We start from the raw sequence: 20,667 nt of genomic DNA, 5'->3' as shown, positions 1-20,667 counted from the left end.
CCTGTAGGGCCTGGACCCTCCTGGGGCCTCTGCCTGCTGGGGGTCACTGGCCCTTCCTGGGGCCTCCTCCCTCTGCTGCCACCCCGGTGCCAGGCTTGCTGGCATCGAGGGTTCTCTGAAGGAGCAGTGCGGGCAGCTGTGGCCCAGGCTGTGCCCCAGGTCTCTCCCATAGTGATTCCTGCCCAGAGCCTGGGCAGCATTGCTGAGCGGTGCAGGCTGTGGTGAGATGTACCCCACACAGCCCTTCCTCCAGCACTGAGGTCTGTCTCAGTCATTGAGAAGGCGACGAGAGACACCATGATGGCCTTCTTACACGCCGTGCCAGATTGCCCGCTACAAAGATGCCATCTGTGCTTTTGTGTCTTGGGCTTGTTGTGTTCAGCAGAAAAAGTAATGTCCCACGGATGTTGTGCCGTCTGCAGGCCTGGCGGGAATCGTCCTGCTGCTTCTGTTGGAAAGAGGAGAGTGCTCAGTTGGCAGCATGCATGTTACAGTTGCAGTGGTACAGAGACGAGCATGGGCCTGCGTGAGGATGATGCACACGGGGGGAGGCGAGCAGAGGGTGGGGCAGGCACCTGCTAAGCTCCCCCAGCCCCATCCTTGAAGGACACGTGGCTGGCCAGCTCTGCCGCACGAGGCAGAACTTGACCCTGGAGAAGCTGCCAGTCCGCTCGGCCCTTTATAACTATAGGTTGTCTTCAGCTTTCTGTCCTCTCCTCTCCTCTCCTCTCCTCTCCTCTCCTCTCCTCTCCTCTTCTCTCCTCTCCTCTCCTCTCTTCTCTTTTCTTCCTTTCTTCCTTTTCTTTTCTCTTTCTTTCTCTCTCTCTCTCTCTTTCTTGTTTTTTGCGTAAGGATTTCCGTGCCTTTAATGTAAGGGACAAGCACTCAGCTTTTTGGAGGTGGCTCCGAGAACATGTTGCAGGTGTTGTGTGCACACAGCTGCTCTCTGTGGTGGTGGGGACACTGCTCAGTGTGTCCCAGCTCTCGGTGCCCCCCGGGCGGAGGCTGCGTGCTGTGGGAGTTTGGTTTGGGTCCCGTCTTGAATGTTAGCACAGTGGGCCTGAGTTGTTTGTATCCAGTATGAAGAGCTGGGCCTATTTGTTTATTCCTGTTCTACTGCAGTATTATTAATGTGGTGACATGTAGCAGGGAGAGAGAGGAGACCAGATGGTATTTGTACAGTTATCTTTATGGCCAGTAGTTGTTAGGAGTTGAGAAAGAGACACCACACATACATCAGTCATCATCCTGTTTCCTGAACAGTCTGGAAGTTTGATTTTTATTTTGTCTATTTAGAAAGTATGTTCCGGACCCGGCGGCGTGGCCTAGCGGCTAAAGTCCTCGCCTTGAACAAGCCGGGATCCCATATGGGCGCCGGTTCTAATCCCGGCAGCTCCACTTCCCATCCAGCTCCCTGCTTGTGGCCTGGGAAAGCAGTTGAGGACGGCCCAATGCATTGGGACCCTGCACCTGTGTGGGAGACCTGGAAGAGGTTCCTGGTTCCCGGCATAGGATCGGCGCAGCAGCGGCCCGTTGCAGCTCACTTGGGGAGTGAATCATCAGATGGAAGATCTTCCTCTCTGTCTCTCCTCCTCTCTGTATATCCAGCTTTCCAATAATAATAAATCTTTAAAAAAAAAAAAAAAAAGAAAATATGTTCCAGTAAAGCAGTTTGGTGTCGCTGTCCATCCTTCTGGCAGGTTGCCGTTGTGATCTGTGCTTCTTGGAGTACAGGACACACGGTAGCCATGTCCTTGGGGAGGATGTGATACAGAACGGCTGACATTTTGTGTTTGGTGATAGGAATTATCCTTTTTACTTTTTTTACAGGTGCAAGTAGTGACAGAGTTAAAAACTGAGCAAGAACCCGCCTGCTCTGAGCCAGATGCGGAAGGGGTGAGCTCCCCTGCGGTGGAGCCCCAGACCCCCATGGATGCAGACAAGCAGGCCATTTACAGGTAGTGCTTGGGCTAAAGGCCAAGCCTTGCAGAAGGGCTGTGGTGTGGGGAGCTGGGTGGCCAGTGGAGCTGTCAGCTAGGCTGAGTGGGATAAGAGCCGCAGCCAGCCCGCTCTTACACCGAGGTTACTTCACACATATTCTAAGTCGGATGTGGGGTTTTATTTAAATTTAAAGCTATTTTATGTTCCCTGCTTTTAAAAGAACAAGAAAGAAATCATTTATCTGCTGGTTCTTTCCCCAAGTGTCTGCTCCAGTCAGGACTGGACTCGGCCGTACCCTGGATCCCAGAATCCATCGAGGCCGCTTGTGGGTGGTGGGACTTGCTGCCTGCTGCCTCTCGGGGCCACGGCCAGAAGCAGGGGCACGAGCTGGGATGGACTCCCATTCCCAGCTGGGATCCAGTCCCCCAGACAGCAGTGGAACCTCTCTGCCACTTGCCTGCTTCCAGATGCCACATTCCAAACTGTGTCTCTGTAGCGAAGGGAGGAGGCAAAGGGTACTTAGTTACCAGAAATATTGATAAATTGCATCTATTTAAATTTAAAACTTTTGCTGTAATATGTTATGAGAATGAAAAGACCAGTGTGGAGGGGGGATGGAAATCATGAGAGTTAAATGTTCAGCCCAGGAACTGTATCTACAATGCCTGAAAAACTCCTGTAACTCAGCAATAAGAAAGTACCACAGCTAAAACCAAAACAAATACTTCCCCAAAATGATTCCCAGATGGCAAAAATCACGTGAAAACCTGAGTCCAGTATCGCCAGCCATGAAGGAGATGCATGTGACAGCCAAGGCAGGGCACGAGCCCCAAGCCTGGCGTGGTGGGGAAGCCGTGGCCTGAGACCCACCTGGGACCTGAGAGCCAGGTCTTCAGCCTCCTGGACCTGTCACCTCTTCCTGTGGCTCAGTAACCCCCAGTGCAGGTGCTCCCTGGAGGAGTGAGCACATACATGAGCACAGCCCAGTGCAGGTGCTCCCTGAGGAGTGAGCGCTTACATGAACACACAGCCCAGTGCAGGTGCTCCCTGAGGAGTGAGCACATACATGAGCACAGCCCAGTGCAGGTGCTCCCTGAGGAGTGAGCGCATACATGAACACACAGCCCAGTGCAGGTGCTCCCTGGAGGAGTGAGCACATACATGAACACACAGCCCAGTGCAGGTGCTCCCTGAGGAGTGAGCACATACATGAGCACACAGCCCAGTGCAGGTGCTCCCTGAGGAGTGAGCGCATACATGAACACACAGCCCAGTGCAGGTGCTCCCTGAGGAGTGAGCACATACATGAACACACAGCCCAGTGCAGGTGCTCCCTGAGGAGTGAGCACATACATGAACACACAGCCCAGTGCAGGTGCTCCCTGAGGAGTGAGCACATACATGAGCACAGCCCAGTGCAGGTGCTCCCTGAGGAGTGAGCACATACATGAACACACAGCCCAGTGCAGGTGCTCCCTGGAGGAGTGAGCACATACATGAGCACACAGCCCAGTGCAGGTGCTCCCTGAGGAGTGAGCGCATACATGAACACACAGCCCAGTGCAGGTGCTCCCTGAGGAGTGAGCACATACATGAGCACACAGCCCAGTGCAGGTGCTCCCTGAGGAGTGAGCGCATACATGAGCACAGCCCAGTGCAGGTGCTCCCTGGAGGAGTGAGCACATACATGAACACACAGCCCAGTGCAGGTGCTCCCTGAGGAGTGAGCACATACATGAACACACAGCCCAGTGCAGGTGCTCCCTGGAGGAGTGAGCACATACATGAGCACAGCCCAGTGCAGGTGCTCCCTGAGGAGTGAGCGCATACATGAACACACAGCCCAGTGCAGGTGCTCCCTGGAGGAGTGAGCGCATACATGAACACACAGCCCAGTGCAGGTGCTCCCTGAGGAGTGAGCACATACATGAACACACAGCCCAGTGCAGGTGCTCCCTGAGGAGTGAGCACATACATGAACACACAGCCCAGTGCAGGTGCTCCCTGAGGAGTGAGCACATACATGAACACACAGCCCAGTGCAGGTGCTCCCTGGAGGAGTGAGCACATACATGAGCACAGCCCAGTGCAGGTGCTCCCTGAGGAGTGAGCACATACATGAACACACAGCCCAGTGCAGGTGCTCCCTGAGGAGTGAGCACATACATGAACACACAGCCCAGTGCAGGTGCTCCCTGAGGAGTGAGCACATACATGAGCACAGCCCAGTGCAGGTGCTCCCTGAGGAGTGAGCGCATACATGAGCACAGCCCAGTGCAGGTGCTCCCTGGAGGAGTGAGCACATACATGAGCACACAGCCCAGTGCAGGTGCTCCCTGAGGAGTGAGCACATACATGAACACACAGCCCAGTGCAGGTGCTCCCTGAGGAGTGAGCACATACATGAGCACAGCCCAGTGCAGGTGCTCCCTGAGGAGTGAGCACATACATGAACACACAGCCCAGTGCAGGTGCTCCCTGGAGGAGTGAGCACATACATGAGCACACAGCCCAGTGCAGGTGCTCCCTGAGGAGTGAGCGCATACATGAACACACAGCCCAGTGCAGGTGCTCCCTGAGGAGTGAGCGCATACATGAACACACAGCCCAGTGCAGGTGCTCCCTGAGGAGTGAGCACATACATGAGCACACAGCCCAGTGCAGGTGCTCCCTGAGGAGTGAGCGCATACATGAGCACAGCCCAGTGCAGGTGCTCCCTGGAGGAGTGAGCACATACATGAGCACAGCCCAGTGCAGGTGCTCCCTGAGGAGTGAGCACATACATGAACACACAGCCCAGTGCAGGTGCTCCCTGGAGGAGTGAGCACATACATGAGCACAGCCCAGTGCAGGTGCTCCCTGAGGAGTGAGCGCATACATGAACACACAGCCCAGTGCAGGTGCTCCCTGGAGGAGTGAGCACATACATGAGCACAGCCCAGTGCAGGTGCTCCCTGAGGAGTGAGCACATACATGAGCACAGCCCAGTGCAGGTGCTCCCTGAGGAGTGAGCGCATACATGAACACACAGCCCAGTGCAGGTGCTCCCTGGAGGAGTGAGCGCATACATGAACACACAGCCCAGTGCAGGTGCTCCCTGAGGAGTGAGCACATACATGAACACACAGCCCAGTGCAGGTGCTCCCTGAGGAGTGAGCACATACATGAACACACAGCCCAGTGCAGGTGCTCCCTGAGGAGTGAGCACATACATGAACACACAGCCCAGTGCAGGTGCTCCCTGGAGGAGTGAGCACATACATGAGCACAGCCCAGTGCAGGTGCTCCCTGAGGAGTGAGCACATACATGAACACACAGCCCAGTGCAGGTGCTCCCTGAGGAGTGAGCACATACATGAACACACAGCCCAGTGCAGGTGCTCCCTGGAGGAGTGAGCACATACATGAGCACAGCCCAGTGCAGGTGCTCCCTGAGGAGTGAGCACATACATGAACACACAGCCCAGTGCAGGTGCTCCCTGGAGGAGTGAGCGCATACATGAACACACAGCCCAGTGCAGGTGCTCCCTGAGGAGTGAGCACATACATGAACACACAGCCCAGTGCAGGTGCTCCCTGAGGAGTGAGCACATACATGAACACACAGCCCAGTGCAGGTGCTCCCTGAGGAGTGAGCGCATACATGAACACACAGCCCAGTGCAGGTGCTCCCTGGAGGAGTGAGCGCATACATGAACACACAGCCCAGTGCAGGTGCTCCCTGGAGGAGTGAGCACATACATGAACACACAGCCCAGTGCAGGTGCTCCCTGAGGAGTGAGCGCATACATGAACACACAGCCCAGTGCAGGTGCTCCCTGAGGAGTGAGCACATACATGAACACACAGCCCAGTGCAGGTGCTCCCTGAGGAGTGAGCGCATACATGAACACACAGCCCAGTGCAGGTGCTCCCTGAGGAGTGAGCGCATACATGAACACACAGCCCAGTGCAGGTGCTCCCTGAGGAGTGAGCACATACATGAACACACAGCCCAGTGCAGGTGCTCCCTGAGGAGTGAGCACATACATGAACACACAGCCCAGTGCAGGTGCTCCCTGAGGAGTGAGCACATACATGAACACACAGCCCAGTGCAGGTGCTCCCTGAGGAGTGAGCACATACATGAACACACAGCCCAGTGCAGGTGCTCCCTGAGGAGTGAGCACATACATGAACACACAGCCCAGTGCAGGTGCTCCCTGGAGGAGTGAGCACATACATGAGCACAGCCCAGTGCAGGTGCTCCCTGAGGAGTGAGCACATACATGAACACACAGCCCAGTGCAGGTGCTCCCTGAGGAGTGAGCACATACATGAACACACAGCCCAGTGCAGGTGCTCCCTGAGGAGTGAGCACATACATGAGCACAGCCCAGTGCAGGTGCTCCCTGAGGAGTGAGCACATACATGAACACACAGCCCAGTGCAGGTGCTCCCTGGAGGAGTGAGCGCATACATGAACACACAGCCCAGTGCAGGTGCTCCCTGAGGAGTGAGCACATACATGAACACACAGCCCAGTGCAGGTGCTCCCTGAGGAGTGAGCACATACATGAACACACAGCCCAGTGCAGGTGCTCCCTGAGGAGTGAGCGCATACATGAACACACAGCCCAGTGCAGGTGCTCCCTGGAGGAGTGAGCGCATACATGAACACACAGCCCAGTGCAGGTGCTCCCTGGAGGAGTGAGCACATACATGAACACACAGCCCAGTGCAGGTGCTCCCTGAGGAGTGAGCGCATACATGAACACACAGCCCAGTGCAGGTGCTCCCTGAGGAGTGAGCACATACATGAACACACAGCCCAGTGCAGGTGCTCCCTGAGGAGTGAGCGCATACATGAACACACAGCCCAGTGCAGGTGCTCCCTGAGGAGTGAGCGCATACATGAACACACAGCCCAGTGCAGGTGCTCCCTGAGGAGTGAGCACATACATGAACACACAGCCCAGTGCAGGTGCTCCCTGAGGAGTGAGCACATACATGAACACACAGCCCAGTGCAGGTGCTCCCTGAGGAGTGAGCACATACATGAACACACAGCCCAGTGCAGGTGCTCCCTGAGGAGTGAGCGCATACGTGCACAGTCTTGTGTGTGTGTGTGTGTGTGTGTGTGTGTGTGTGTGTGTAACTGTTTAGAGCTATTTGATTAAAACTTCAACATTGTCTCCGTCTCCGGCTGCACAGCTCAGTGTGAAGAGCATACAGTCAGCAGCACTGTGTGTCTCTGGAACCTTATTGGTCACCACCCCCAAAATGGGACTCTGTTCTGGACACTACTGCCCCAGCCTCTGATTCGATTTTCCTAGATCTCTCGTACAAATGGGATCACAAAGTGGTGTTTGTCTTTTCGTTTCTGGCTTGCTTCACATGGCACACTGTCCTGAAAGCTCGTTCCCATCGTAGCATATCAGATTGCATTCCTTTTAATCTTGACTGATACTCCACTGTATGTACATTTTTTATCTGTTCATCTGTTAATGATAAGTTTCCATCTTTAAAAAAAAAGAAAAGATTTTAAAAAATAATTTAAAAAAGAAGAAGAGAGAGAAAAAAAGGAGTGGCCCAGTGCAGTGGCTCAGTTGGCTAAATACTCAACCTTGCAAGTGCTGGGATCGCGAATGGGCGCCTGTTCATGTCCTGGCTGCTCCGCTTCCCATCCAGCTCTGTGCCTGTGGCCTGGGAAGGCAGCGGAGGACGGCTCACAGCCCTGGGACCCGCATGGAGATCCACAAGAGGTCCTGGCTCCTGGCTTTGGATGGGCTCAGCTCTGGCCTTTGCAGCCGCTTGGGGAGTAAACCAGCAGATTGAAGATTTTCCTCTCCATGAATCTAATCTACCTTTCCAATAGAAATAAGTATTTTTTTAAAAAGAAAAGGACATACAATGATATGACCCAGATACTCACAAAATGCAAAGTATCGGAGTACTCCAACTTTTAAAAAACCCTTCATGTGCGTAAGTTTCAGTAAAATTTTGGCACTCCAATAAACTTTTTCAAATTCCCCTTTCCAAGAACTTTTTGACATACACTGTATAACATTATTATTTTTTTTTATGACTTAACATAATTTCCTAAGGCTTAACCCTGTTGTGTCATATGGCCCTACTAACTTTTTTGAGTTTCTTATATAGAATTATTCATTAGAGAGAGCAAGCTTCCATCCATTAATTCTCTCCCCCGATGAGCACAGCAGCCAACCCCAGAGCAGGCCGAGTCGGGGGAGCTTCGGCACGTCTCCCGTGTGGGCGGGTGGCGATCCGTCTGTCAGCACGGGGCCGCGTGGGAATTCTAGCAGGCAGGATGAGCGAACATCACAGATGGCGGCTTTACTTCACACGCCACAGCCAGCTTCTGCACCGCGGGCGCAGCTCCCTGGCCGGCTTCCGGCAGCCATCCTGAGCAGGTCACTGAGGCAAGCTGCCCCACTGTAGGAGGTTCCGTGCTAGAGCGGCAGACTTACTCTCAAGTGGCACAAGCCACGTGGCCCTTGGGGCCCACTGCAAATGGGAAACACAGAAATTCCTGTTTCAGGATTAGAGCAGATGGCCGTTCACCTGCCCATTTGCAGGACCCCACGTTGTAGCACACTTGGACACGTGTCCTCTGGAAAAGGATGCTGCGTGACAGTAAGAGTGGTCATCGCCACAGGGGAGGGACATGAGACACTGCAGTGTGAGGTCTGGGAGGACTTAGGTCTGGCCAGTGCTTTCCCAAGAGGGATATACTCATACATTGTGCAATTAAAACAAATGCCAGGGGCCACACAGTGGTACAGCAGGATAATCCTTCATCCTGTAATGCCAGCATTTCATATGGGTGCCAGTTCACGTCCCAAATGCTCCACTTCCCATCCAGCTCCCTGCTTGTGGCCTGGGAAAGCGGTAGAGGACGGCTGAAAGCCTTGGGTTCCTGCACCCTTGTGGGAGACCCGGAAGAATCTCTTGGTTCCTGGCTTTGGATTGGCTTAGCCTGGACTTTGTGGCCACATGGGGAATGAATCAGTAGACAGAAGACCTTCGGGCCCGGCGCAGTAGCCTAGCAGCTAAAGTCCTTGCCTTGAATGCGCCAGGATCCCATATGGTTGCCCATTCTAAACCCGGCAGCTCCACTTCCCATCCAGCTCCCTGCTTGTGGCTTGGGAAAGCAGTCGAGGACGGCCCAAGGTCTTAGGACCCTGCACCCATGTGGGAGACCCGGAAGAGACTCCTGGCTCCTGGCTTTGGATTGGCTCAGCTCCAGCCATTGCGCTCACTTGAGGAGTGAATCATCGGACGGAAGATCTTCCTCTCTGTCTCTCCTGTTTCTATATCTGACTTTGTAATTAAAATAAAATCTTTTAAAAAAGAGAACACCTTCTCTCTCTCAAATCTGCATTTCAAATAAAAATGACTAAATCTTAAAAATAAATGAATGAATGGATACCAGAGATGCACCACTTCACACCGACTAAGATGACTATAATTAAAAATATGTAAATAAAGTGTTGATAGGAAGAAATTAGACTCCATGTATGTGGCAGTGGCAATAAAAGATTGATTTTCCTTGTGTCCACTCTGTCAAGTGTGCTGGCTGCATCCCGAACTTTAACCCTAGAGTCAGTGTTTGGCTCAGCAGCCGCACTGCTCTGCGTGCACCCAGGGGAAACGAACGTGAGTCCAGAGGCCCTGTCCATGCTCCGAGATCCTGCGCTCAGTGCTGGCCGTGTCCCGGTGCTCCGCCTCCCGTCCTGCTTCCTGCCGTGTGCCTGGGAGGCAGCAGGTGCCAGCCCGGTGCTCGGGTTCCTGCCACGGTGTGGGGGACAGGCTTCATCATGGCTCCTGGCTTCTGCCAGCAGGTGGGAGGCGTTCATCTCTTCCTCTGCCTTTGAAATAAAATAAATTTTCAAAAACAAAGAAGCAGGGCCAGCACCGTGGTGTGCTGGGCTAAGCTCCTGCCTCGGCACTGGCACCCCATGTGGGAGTCAGTTTTGTCCTGGCTGCTCCACTTCCCATCCAGCTCCCTGCTTGTGGCCTGGGAAAGCAGTTGAGGACGGCCCAAAAAGCTTTGGGACCCTGCACCCGTGTGGGAGACCTGGGAGAAGCTCCTGGCTCCTGGCTTTGGACCAGCTCAGCTCTGACTGTTGCAGCCATTTAGGGAGTGAACAAGCAGATGGAAGATTCTGTTCCCCTACCCCCCTGCACAGCGCGCACACACACACACACCATTACCACCGCCAACTCATAACTCTTATAAGTAAAATAATCTCCCCCCCCAAAATCAAAACAAAAATCTGATACATTTTACAGTATTGGCAGCCTTGAAAACATACCTAGTGAAGTAAGCTTACATGTGACAGATTCCTCTCGGCTGCAGTGGGGAGGGGACGTGGTTGGTGCTGGGCTGGGGTCTGGAAGGCCATCTGGGGGATGGGATGACAGTGACCAGCACGTGACTGTGACAGTGGTCGCCCAGATCTGAGTACTCCACGTGGCTGAGTCTGCCGTGTGTGTCCTAGCTCAGGACAGACAGGCCACGGCCTCCAGGGAGCAACACGCTTGTCCTTCGTCCCCGCAGGCACCCGCTGTTCCCGCTGTTGGCTCTGCTCTTTGAGAAGTGCGAGCAGTCCACACAGGGCTCCGAGGGCACCACGTCGGCCAGCTTCGACGTGGACATCGAGAACTTCGTCAGAAAGCAGGAAAAGGAGGGGAGGCCGTTCTTCTGTGAGGACCCAGAGACAGACAACCTGGTGAGTGCCACCGCCTGTGTGCAGCAACATCAAGGGCACACGCGGGGGTCCTTCGAGAGTCCCCGAGACCCCGGCCTGATCCAGACGGGTTGAGGCAGGGCACCGAGAGACCCGTCTGCTGAGTGTTGGGCACACACTGCCGTTGCTGACTTGGGCATGATCACGGAGCCGTTACTGCGCCCGCCTTCCCCAGAGGCTGCTCCACAGCCCTCTTGGGGTGGCTTTGCGGCTCCAAAGGGCTCCAGGCCCAGGGCTCCTGGAGCTCTCCCACGGAAGTGGAGGATTCCTGGAGTCAGCATCAGTTATGTGCTGATCGCGAGCAGTGCCTGTGTGACAGGAGCCGCCGTGGCCTGGAGCGCCCCCTCCCCTCTGCTTGCTTGTAAGCCGGCTTTACCCCAGCTACAGGTACCGAGCCTGGGCTGAGCGAGGGTGGGAGACCGGCCCAGCTGCAGCCAGCTGTCTGCAGGCAGAGGCTGCCACCCTGAGCTCTGCCCTCGAAGCTTGGTACTGGGTCCCTCGCGTGAGGGGTGTGGCCAGACCCCCATGCTTGCTAGGTGGTGTGGGTGGCGCTGATGTCCCATCCCCTCGCCTCTAGATGGTCAAGGCCATCCAGGTGCTGCGCATCCACCTGCTGGAGCTGGAGAAAGTGAACGAGCTGTGCAAGGACTTCTGCAGCCGCTACATCGCGTGTCTCAAGACCAAGATGAACAGCGAGACGCTGCTGAGCGCGGAGCCGGGGAGCCCCTACTCGCCCGTGCCATCCCAGGTACCCACAGGCCGCTGAGTGTCCACCGGGCCCTGGGCCTGCATCACAGCTGCCTGACCACCTTGCCTCAAGGACCCTCAGAACCTGGCCCGGCCTGGTGTGGGGTTGGCCTGCCAGGTGTCTGGGCCTCGTGCGGGCCGTGGACAGTAGTGTTGGTCTGTTTCCTCCGAGAGGGGAAAGCTCGCAGCACTTCATGCATCTGTAGACCCCCGTGTCCCACTTTCAGTGCATTGTCCTAGCCGTGTCTGAGTGGGAGCTGCGTCACCTCCCGCGCAGCCCTTTGTCTCCGCTGAACGCCATCCTGTGGCCGTGGGGTCGTACAACCGCTGTCCCTGTGTTGGCAGAGCCACCCGTGATGAGGCGTTTGCCCCTCCTCGTGGCCCTGGCATGTTCCCAGCAGTTGGTGGTGCCAGCGTCCCCCTGTGCTTGGTGCCCAAGCTGCGGGTCCCTCTGGCCAGCATCTGCCCAAGCCTGCTGCTTTCCCAACTGCTTATTTATTTACAAAGTACTTTCCATCTAGTGATGCACCCCCGGTTGCCAAGCCGAAGCCAGGCACTCCTGGGCCTCCCGTGTGGGTGACACAGACCCCTGAGCTCTTGTCTGCTTCCTTCCAGACAGTGCGTTGGCAGGAAGCTGGGTGGGAAGCAGAGGCGGGACTGGAACCCAGACCTTGTCGTTACGGGTGCTGGCCTCTTGGGTGGCTCATCTCGTTCTAACTGAGTCATTTGTTCACTGTTAAGCTTGGAGAGTTCTTGGCCTGTTCTAGAAGCTAGCTCATGTTTCTGTGCTGTGTCACAGGCACCTGTAACATTGCTGCAGCTGTTTGTCAGCTCTGCTTCTTGGGGACCCACATGTAAAGCCCCTTAGCTGAGCCTGAAGGTGACTTGTTGGAGAGTGCTTGTTGCATGTGTTGCATTATAATCCGGGATCTGTTTTGAATTGACTTGGTTTCTGGTGTGCAATGGCCAGTCATCCCAGTGCCATGTGCTGGGGAAGCCATTCTTCGTACAGGAAGCAGGCCCTGCACCCCAGAGGACCCCTGTGGGCATCACCGGGGCCTTCGGTGCCGCCTTCTGCCCAGCCCCTGTGCTCTGGGCCAGTCAGCACTGGCTGCGCTACGCCCGTACCCATCTTGTCTGTAGGAGTATCTTGTAATTTTGACCGGAATCCCATGCAGTCCCTATCTGTCAGTTTGGGTGGACTTGTCCTGGTTGTGTGGAGTCTTCTAATTCCTAGCCTGGCCCACTTCCCTACAGGCTTGCGTCTCCTGTCCTCTGGGCTTAGCAGTGCTTGACATCCAAGTTCTGTGTGTGTGCTTTCATTACATTTTTGTTTCTTTTAGGAACTTATTTTTATTTCAAAAGCCAAGTGATAGAGAATCAGACAGCTCTGTCTGCTGGCTCGCTGCCCTGGTGCTCACAGCAAGCAGGGCTGGCCAGCTCAGAGTGGGAGCTGGGAGCTCAGGAGAGGCCTCCCAGGCCCTTGAGCCACCATCTGCTGCGTCCCAGGGTTCGTGTCCATAGGAAGCTGATCCTCAGTGGAGCCAGGCTTGGCCCAGGCCCTGCGGTGTGGGGTGCAGGCCTCCTGCGATGTCAGGCATGGGTTCTATCCAGTGATGCTGTCTGCATGTTCATGTTACTAGACTGAAATACCATTGGTTTTTTGTAATGTATTTGTCATCTTCTTTTAAAAAAAAAGGTCGTGTGTTTGAGAGTGACGGGGGTAAGAGTAGAGAGAGGAGAGTGGGCAGCACGCGTCCATCTGCTGGTTTGCTTCAGACGTGGCCAGAGGCCAGGGCCAGGCCAGGCCGAAGCAGAAGCCTGCAGGGCCGTCTCATCCATGGGCGGGTGGCAAGGACTTGAAGGTCCGAGCTGTTACATGCCGCTTCGCAGGCATTTTAGAGGGAGCTGTGCTGGAAGCAGTGCCCAGGTTGAGCTGGCCCTCCCGTGTGGCTTGTGGGTATTACATGCAGTGGCTTAACTGGCTCTGCCACAACAGCTGCCATCTGAATTGAACTTGTATCCCATGACCTTACATGGCTAGGTGTGTTTTCTACCAGTCGTGTCACCTGCGAATAGGGGCAGTTGCATTTCTTTCCCCTTCGGATCTAATATACCTTTTATTTCTTTTTCTTGCTTTATTGCATTGGCTAAAACACGCAGTCCTGTCTTTTGCTTTTTTTTTTTTTAAAGATTTATTTATTTTTGAGCCCAGTGCAATAGTCTAGTGGCTAAAGTCCTCGCCTTGTATGTGCCAGGACCCATATGGGTGCCGGTTCATGTCCCAGCTGCTCCACTTCCCATCCAGCTCTCTGCCTGTGGCCTGGGAAAGCAGTACAAGATGGCCCAAATCCTTGGGGCCCTGCATCCGCATGGGAGACCTGGAAGAAGCTCCTGGCTCCTGGTTTGCGGTCAGCTCAGTTCTGGCCATTGCGGCCACTTAGGAAGTGAACCAGCAGATGGAAGATCTTTCTCTCTGTCTCTCCTCTGTGTAAATCTGAGTTTCCATAAAAAACAAATAAATCCTATAATTTGCTTGAAAGGCGAATTTTTCAGAGAGAGGAGGAGAGAAAGAGCTCTTTCATCCCTGGTTCTCTCCCAAACGGCCGCAGTGACCAGAGCTGAGCTGACCTGAAGCCAGGAGCATCTTTCCAAACTGCCTGTGAAGGTGCCGGGGCCCAGGCCTCAGACCATCCTCTGCAGCTTGCCCAGGGGCTGGATGGGAAGTGAAGCAACCAGGACACAAACCGGTGCCCAGATGGAAGGCTAGTGCTTGCAGGAGGATTGGCCTGCTCTGCTACCTGTTGGCCCTGAGAGCAGGTGTCCTTGCCTGGCTCCAGGGGCTCCAGGGGCACCTTGCAGTCTTCCTGCACTAGTGATCCTGGTTGTAAGGGTTTTATTTCCCCAGATACTCTGTGTCGTGGTGAGGGACTTCCCACCGTGGATTGCCGTTGTTCTGAAGGGTTTTATCGTCCTGGATTAGGCGCTTTCCCTACACTGACACGGGAGATTGCGTGGCCCTCTTGTTGGAGAGTGTGCTGGATTATTCACCATTTTTCAGTGTTGGATGAGCCGAGCATTGGTGGAATAAACTCCACGTGACCATGACACGTGATTGTTTCTTTTTTTTTTTAAGATTTATTAATTTTATTACAGCCAGATATACAGAGAGGAGGAGAGACAGAGAGGAAGATCTTCCGTCCGATGATTCACTCCCCAAGTGACTGCAACGGGCTGATGCACACCGATCCAATGCCTGGAACCAGGAACCTCTTCCAGGTCTCCCACGCGGGTGCAGGGTCCCAATGCATTGGGCTGTCCTCGACTGCTTTCCCAGGCCACAAGCAGGGAGCTGGATGGGAAGTGGAGCTGCCGGGATTAGAACGGGCAACCATATGGGATCCCGGCGCGTTCAAGGCGAGGACTTTAGCTGCTAGGCCACGCCGCCGGGCCCACGTGATTGTTTTTTAATGTGTTGTCTGAATTCTGTTTGCTAAGATGCTAAGCTGACTTGGGTTCATTCATAAGGGGTGCCAGGTGTGGGTTGGCTTTTGTACTGTCTTGGCCTGAACGGGGTCTGGCCGACATGAGCCGCAGCCGACGGCCTGGGGAGCTGACCCCCAGTGTTTTCTGGAAGAGATTCGCTGTTAGTATAGGTTCTCAGGAGTTCTGCCGTTAGAAGCCCACTTCCCGCTGGCTGCACGGCTGCTGGAGCTGGCCTTGCGTGTCGGGCGGGCTGCGTGTGTGGCAGTGAGCCCCGGGGAGCTGGCGCCTGGCCCGTCCCCTGGTTGGCTGGCCCCCTTGGCTGCCTTCAGGGTCTGTCACGGTCCCGCTGCTGTTTCCGTTCCTTAGACTGCTGACCTGTCTTCTGGTCTCTTTTTGCTTTTTTCTTTTCCTTTCAGTCTTGTTGGAGGCTTATTTATGCATGGATTTTTTTCGAAGACACAAGCATTCTGTTTCAGTAATTTTTCTAATTTAGTTTTTTGGTTTCTGCTCTGCTGTCACTGTTTCCATCTGCCCTCTTGCTGTGGGTTCATTCTATTCCCCTTTCTCTGGGATCTTAGGGTGGCAGTTTAGAAGGTGATCGATTTAAATGTCTGAACTTGTGTTTCTTTTAATTTATTTATTTATTTTAAGATTTATTCTTTTTTTTTTAAAGATTTATTCATTTTATTACAAAGTCAGATATACAGAGGAGGAGAGACAGAGAGGAAGATCTTCCGTCTGATGATTCACTCCTCAAGTGAGCCGCAACGGGCTGATGCGCGCCGATCCTATGCCGGGAACCAGGAACCTCTTCCGGGTCTCCCACGCGGGTACAGGGTCCCAATGCATTGGGCCGTCCTCAACTGCTTTTCCCAGGCCACAAGCAGGGAGCTGGATGGGAAGTGGAGCTGCCGGGATTAGAACCGCGCCCATATGGGATCCCGGCATGTTTAAGGCAAGGAATTTAGCCGCTAGGCCACGCCGCCGGGCCCAAGATTCATTCTTATTAAAAAGTCAGATATACAGAGAGGAGGAGAGACAGAGAGGAAGATCTTCCAACCGATGGTTCACTCCCCAAGTGACTGCAACGGCTGGAGCTGAGCCAATCCAAAACCAGGAGCCGGGAGCTCTTCCAGGTCTCGCACGTGGGTGCAGGGTCCCAAGGCTTTGGGCTGTCCTCTGCTGCTTTCCAGGCCACAAGCAGGGAGCTGGATGGGAAGCAGGTCCGCCGGGATTAGAACGGGCAACCATATGGGATCCTGGCATGTGCAAGGCTAGAACTTTAACCACTATGCTATCGTGCGGGCCCTGAACTTGTGTTTTGACCAACTTAGCATGGCAGATGTTCAGCGAAGTCCTGTCAAACACCCACAGCGGCTGTGGCCCTCAGGCCAGCACACGTATGCTGTGTGATGACACAGGCCTGAGGGCAGATGGGGCCCCTCGGAACCTCCCCTGCCAGCTGCCTGCCCTTGCAGAGCCGTGTGGAGCCAGCATCCATGGGCAGGGTCTCCAGTGAGGTGCTCACAGGCACTGGGGCACTTGCTGCCAGTGGATCTAACCAGAGGTGCTCGACACACAGGTAGCAGGGCGGTGAGGGGTCAGTGCTGTGGGCCGGGCAGCCGTCGGGGCCGCTGCCCCTCTGCCCCGCCACATCCGGGTCTTTGTTTAGGCTCCTCTGGCTGAGGAGGGCTTGGTGCATGGCGTCTCAGCTGTGTGGGAGTGGACAGAGCTTTGGGGGCAGAAAGCCACATCCGCTGGTCACAGCTCTGTGGCCGAGGCATGTGGAGGGGGCAGGAGACAGGCAGCACCTACGGGAGCCAGCGTGGAGGCGTAGCACGTTAAGCTTCCTCTCCCAGCACTGGCCTCTCTTATCAGTGTCAGTGTGAGGCCGGCAGCCCCCTGGCAATGCAGGCGGCCCAGGTGCTTGGGCTTTGCCACCTGTGTGGGACAATAGGGCGGGGCTCCTGGCTTCAGCTGCCCCCAGCCATGGGGAGTCAACCAGTAGGGTGTCTTCCCCTTCCTTCTGCTGACCCCAGCCCCAACCCGACCACTCTATGTTTCAAATAAATACATTTTATTTTCAAAAAAATTTTTTTTTTTTTTTTTTTTTTTTTTTTTTCTTAAGCTGCAGCCAGACCCTTCGGCAGCAGGAGGGGACTTTGGCCTACAGGCCTGCTGCTCACGGGGCAGGAGCAGTCCCCTGATTTTCTTTTTCTTAAAGATTTATTTTATTTTTATTACAAAGTCAGATATACTGAGAGGAGGAGAGATAGAGAGGAAGTGGAGCTGCCAGGATTAGAACCAGCGGCCATATGGGATCAAGGCGAGGACCTTAGCCACTAGGCCACGCTGCTGAGCCCTCAAAAAAATTTTTTTAAAGATTTTTTTATTTTATTGGAAAGGCAGATATACAGAGAGGAGGAGAGACAGAGAGGAAGTTCTTCTGTCTGATGGTTCACTCCCTAAGCAGCCACAACAGCTGGAGCTGAACCAATTCGATGCCAGGAGCTTCTTGGGTCTCCCACACTGGTGCAGGGTCCCAAGGCTTTGGTCCATCCTCGACTGCTTTCCCAAACCACAGGCAGGGAGCTGGATGGGAAGCAGGGCAGCCGGGACTAGAACTGGTACCCACATGGAATCCTGGCGAGTTCAAGGCAAGGACTTTAGCCGCTATGCTAGCGTGCCGGGCCCTCAAATAAATACATTAAAAAAAAAAAGAAAAGAAAAATAATCTTTTGGAAGCCACCCCGTGAAGTGACCGTCGTGTTTAATCCCTGGTTGGTGTCTGTGCCTGGGTTGCCCATTGCTTGAAGCGGTCCCAAAGCCCTCCTGTCCGGTGTGGGCTGCTCCCCATCTGGGTGCATGCTCCCTCCCTTTCTTGTGTGGACTGCCTCTTGTTTGGGTGTGAGCTCCCCGTGCATCTGGGTTTAGGCTGCCCCCCATCTAGGTGTGGGTTCCCCATGCATCCAGGCGTGGGCTCCCTCCATCCCAGTTTGGGCTCCCTCCATCCCGGTGTGGGCTCCCCATGCATCCAGGCGTGGGCTGCCTCCATCCCGGCGTGGGCTCCCTCCAACCCGGTGTGGGCTCCCTCCATCCCGGTGTGGGCTCCCTCCATCCCGGTGTGGGCTGCCTCCATCCCGGTGTGGGCTGCCCATCTGGGTGTGGGCTCCCTCCATCCCGGTGTGGGCTCCCTCCATCCCGGTGTGGGCTCCCCATGCATCCCGGTGTGGGCTCCCCATGCATCCAGGCGTGGGCTCCCTCCATCCCGGTGTGGGCTCCCTCCATCCCGGTGTGGGCTGCCTCCATCCCGGTGTGGGCTCCCTCCATCCCGGTGTGGGCTCCCCATGCATCCAGGCGTGGGCTCCCTCCATCCCGGTGTGAGCTCCCTCCATCCCGGTGTGGGCTGCCTCCATCCAGGCGTGGGCTCCCTCCATCCCGGTGTGGGCTGCCTCCATCCCGGTGTGGGCTGCCCATCTGGGTGTGGGCTCGCTCCATCCCGGTGTGGGCTCCCTCCATCCCGGTGTGGGCTGCCCATCTGGGTGTGGGTTGTCCCCCGTGCATCCAGGTGTGGACTGCCCCCCATGCGTCTGAGTGTGGGCTATCTCCACCTCTTGCTCTAAACTGTGACCCTGAGTGTCCATGTTCTGACTGTCCCTTCAATGTGTGTTCTGACCCCCAGCAGATTCAAGGTGCCATCACGGGGACCCTCAGCCCTCAAGGCATCGTGGTGCCCGCCTCCGCTCTGCAGCAGGGGAACGTAACCATGGCGACAGTGGCAGGTAGGGCCCCCGGAGGCAGGCCCCTGCCCCACGTGCTCATGTGGGGTGAACGTGGTAGTGTCCTGGTTAGTCAGTGCCTGCAACAGCAGCATTAGAGCCCAGAACTGTGGGAGTGCCTGTCACATTCATTCTCACATGCATTTTATGCAACTTTTATGCAAAAACAAAAAATGCAAAGAAAAGGGTGATTTTCTAGAAATATACAGAAAAAAAAGAAAAGCTGTGATATCTAGTACCTCGGTGGTCAGTCATGTTTTCCCGGTACGTGGAAGGTCCTGAGTCGTGTCATTGACTGACAGTGACAACCCAGTGAGACAGCGGGCTGGGATCTGGGGCGCCTGGGTCCCGGGGCAGCGCCGGGTCCTGGGGCAGCACTCGGGTGGACCTTGCTCTGGAGCTGACAGAGAGTCTGGTCGACAGGAGACCTCACGTGAGGGAGATGCTGCTGGTCATGTCAGCACCAGGGGAGCCCCGCAGGGAAAGAAAACAGGCTTATGCCTGAGGTCCAGGAAGAGTGAAACTTGGTCGCCTTGAACCTTGGGCCAGACCTGGGACAGGTGCCAACTGCAGGGAATAGGGGCAAGCCAGGGAGCAGCCAGGCTCCAGCAGCACCCTCGTCCACCCCCCAGGGGTGCTGCGTGGGAGCAGGGTGGGCGCAGCACTGTGGAGCATTTGAGGGGACTGGGAAGTTGTCAGGCTGGAGGCTGGCTTCTGCGTGAGGGTGCCGAGGTTGCCAAAGCAGTTTAGCTCACCAAGACTCGCTAGTCGATTAACTTGCTCCTTCTCCTTTTGAGGCGGCACGGTTTATCAGCCTGTCACGGTCGTCACTCCACAGGGCCAGGTGGTCACGCAGGCACTGTCGCCTGGAACCATTAGGATCCAGAACTCCCAGGTACGTGTGCATCCTGCAAGGGTGGGAGTGAGTGAGCTGCCCGCAGGGACACAAGCAGAACAGGCTGCAGTCGCCCTCTGGTCCGCCCCTTGTCCATGCAGGGCTGGGGTCCAAGGGCCCCTTCCCGCCACCTGTGAGCTGGCCTCCCTTCTCAGGCAGGGACCCTCCGTGGGTGTCAGCTTCCCTGCATCTGCTGCTCCTCGCGTGTGTCCTCCACACGCGCCACACACAGCATACGCGCCAGAGCCACACTTACACACCACTCACACACACTGCATGCTGCATAGCCACACACAGCACACACACACTCACACACACCACACACACAGCACATAGTGTAGAGGCGCACACACACACACACACCATCCATACACATACTATTCACACACACAAATTCACACATACACTCTTCACATGCATACCACATACTACACACACAGTTTATACCACTCACATGCACACCACTTGTCACACAAATGTACGTAACTCACACGCTACACTGACACACCACACGTACACGTGTCACTCATAGATACCACAGGCTGTCTAGACATACCACACATACATACATCACTCACACACACACCAGAGACGTAGACCACTCACACGTTACACACCTAGACCACAACTGGTCCACTCACACATTACACACCTAGACCACTCACATGTTACACACCTAGACCACTCACAGATTACACACCTAGACCACTCACACGTTACACACCTAGTCCACTCACACGTTATACACCTAGACCACTCACATGTTACACACCTAGACCACTCACACGTTACACACCTAGACCACTCACACGTTACACACCTAGACCACTCACACGTTACACACCTAGACTACACCTAGTCCACTCACACGTTACACACCTAGACCGCACCTAGACCGCACCTAAACCACTCACACGTTACACACCTAGTCCACTCACAGATTACTCACCTAGACCACTCATACGTTACACACCTAGACCGCACCTAGTCCACTCACATGTTACACACCTAGACCACTCACACGTTACTCACCTAGACCACTCACACGTTACACACCTAGACCACT

General features: G+C 55.0%; 1 protein-coding gene across 3 annotated transcripts in view; it reads left to right on the top strand.

Moving 5' to 3' along the window:
* The window catches only part of PKNOX1 (PBX/knotted 1 homeobox 1), a 72,593-nt gene that overhangs the window by 34,002 nt on the left and 17,924 nt on the right, over positions 1-20,667 (top strand). For 2 of the 3 annotated variants that reach the window (XM_058661579.1, XM_058661581.1), the window contains 5 exons: positions 1,831-1,958; positions 10,505-10,676; positions 11,272-11,442; positions 18,610-18,709; positions 19,504-19,601. In XM_058661579.1, the coding sequence (XP_058517562.1) occupies positions 1,831-1,958; positions 10,505-10,676; positions 11,272-11,442; positions 18,610-18,709; positions 19,504-19,601 (669 nt within the window). The remainder of the gene's footprint in view (positions 1-1,830; positions 1,959-10,504; positions 10,677-11,271; positions 11,443-18,609; positions 18,710-19,503; positions 19,602-20,667) is intronic. The other variant, XM_058661580.1, reaches the window with a different exon arrangement.

Source organism: Ochotona princeps, chromosome 3, assembly GCF_030435755.1.
Source record: "Ochotona princeps isolate mOchPri1 chromosome 3, mOchPri1.hap1, whole genome shotgun sequence".
NCBI classification, from domain to species: domain Eukaryota; kingdom Metazoa; phylum Chordata; class Mammalia; order Lagomorpha; family Ochotonidae; genus Ochotona; species Ochotona princeps.
This window is presented reverse-complemented; position numbering and strand designations above follow the sequence as displayed.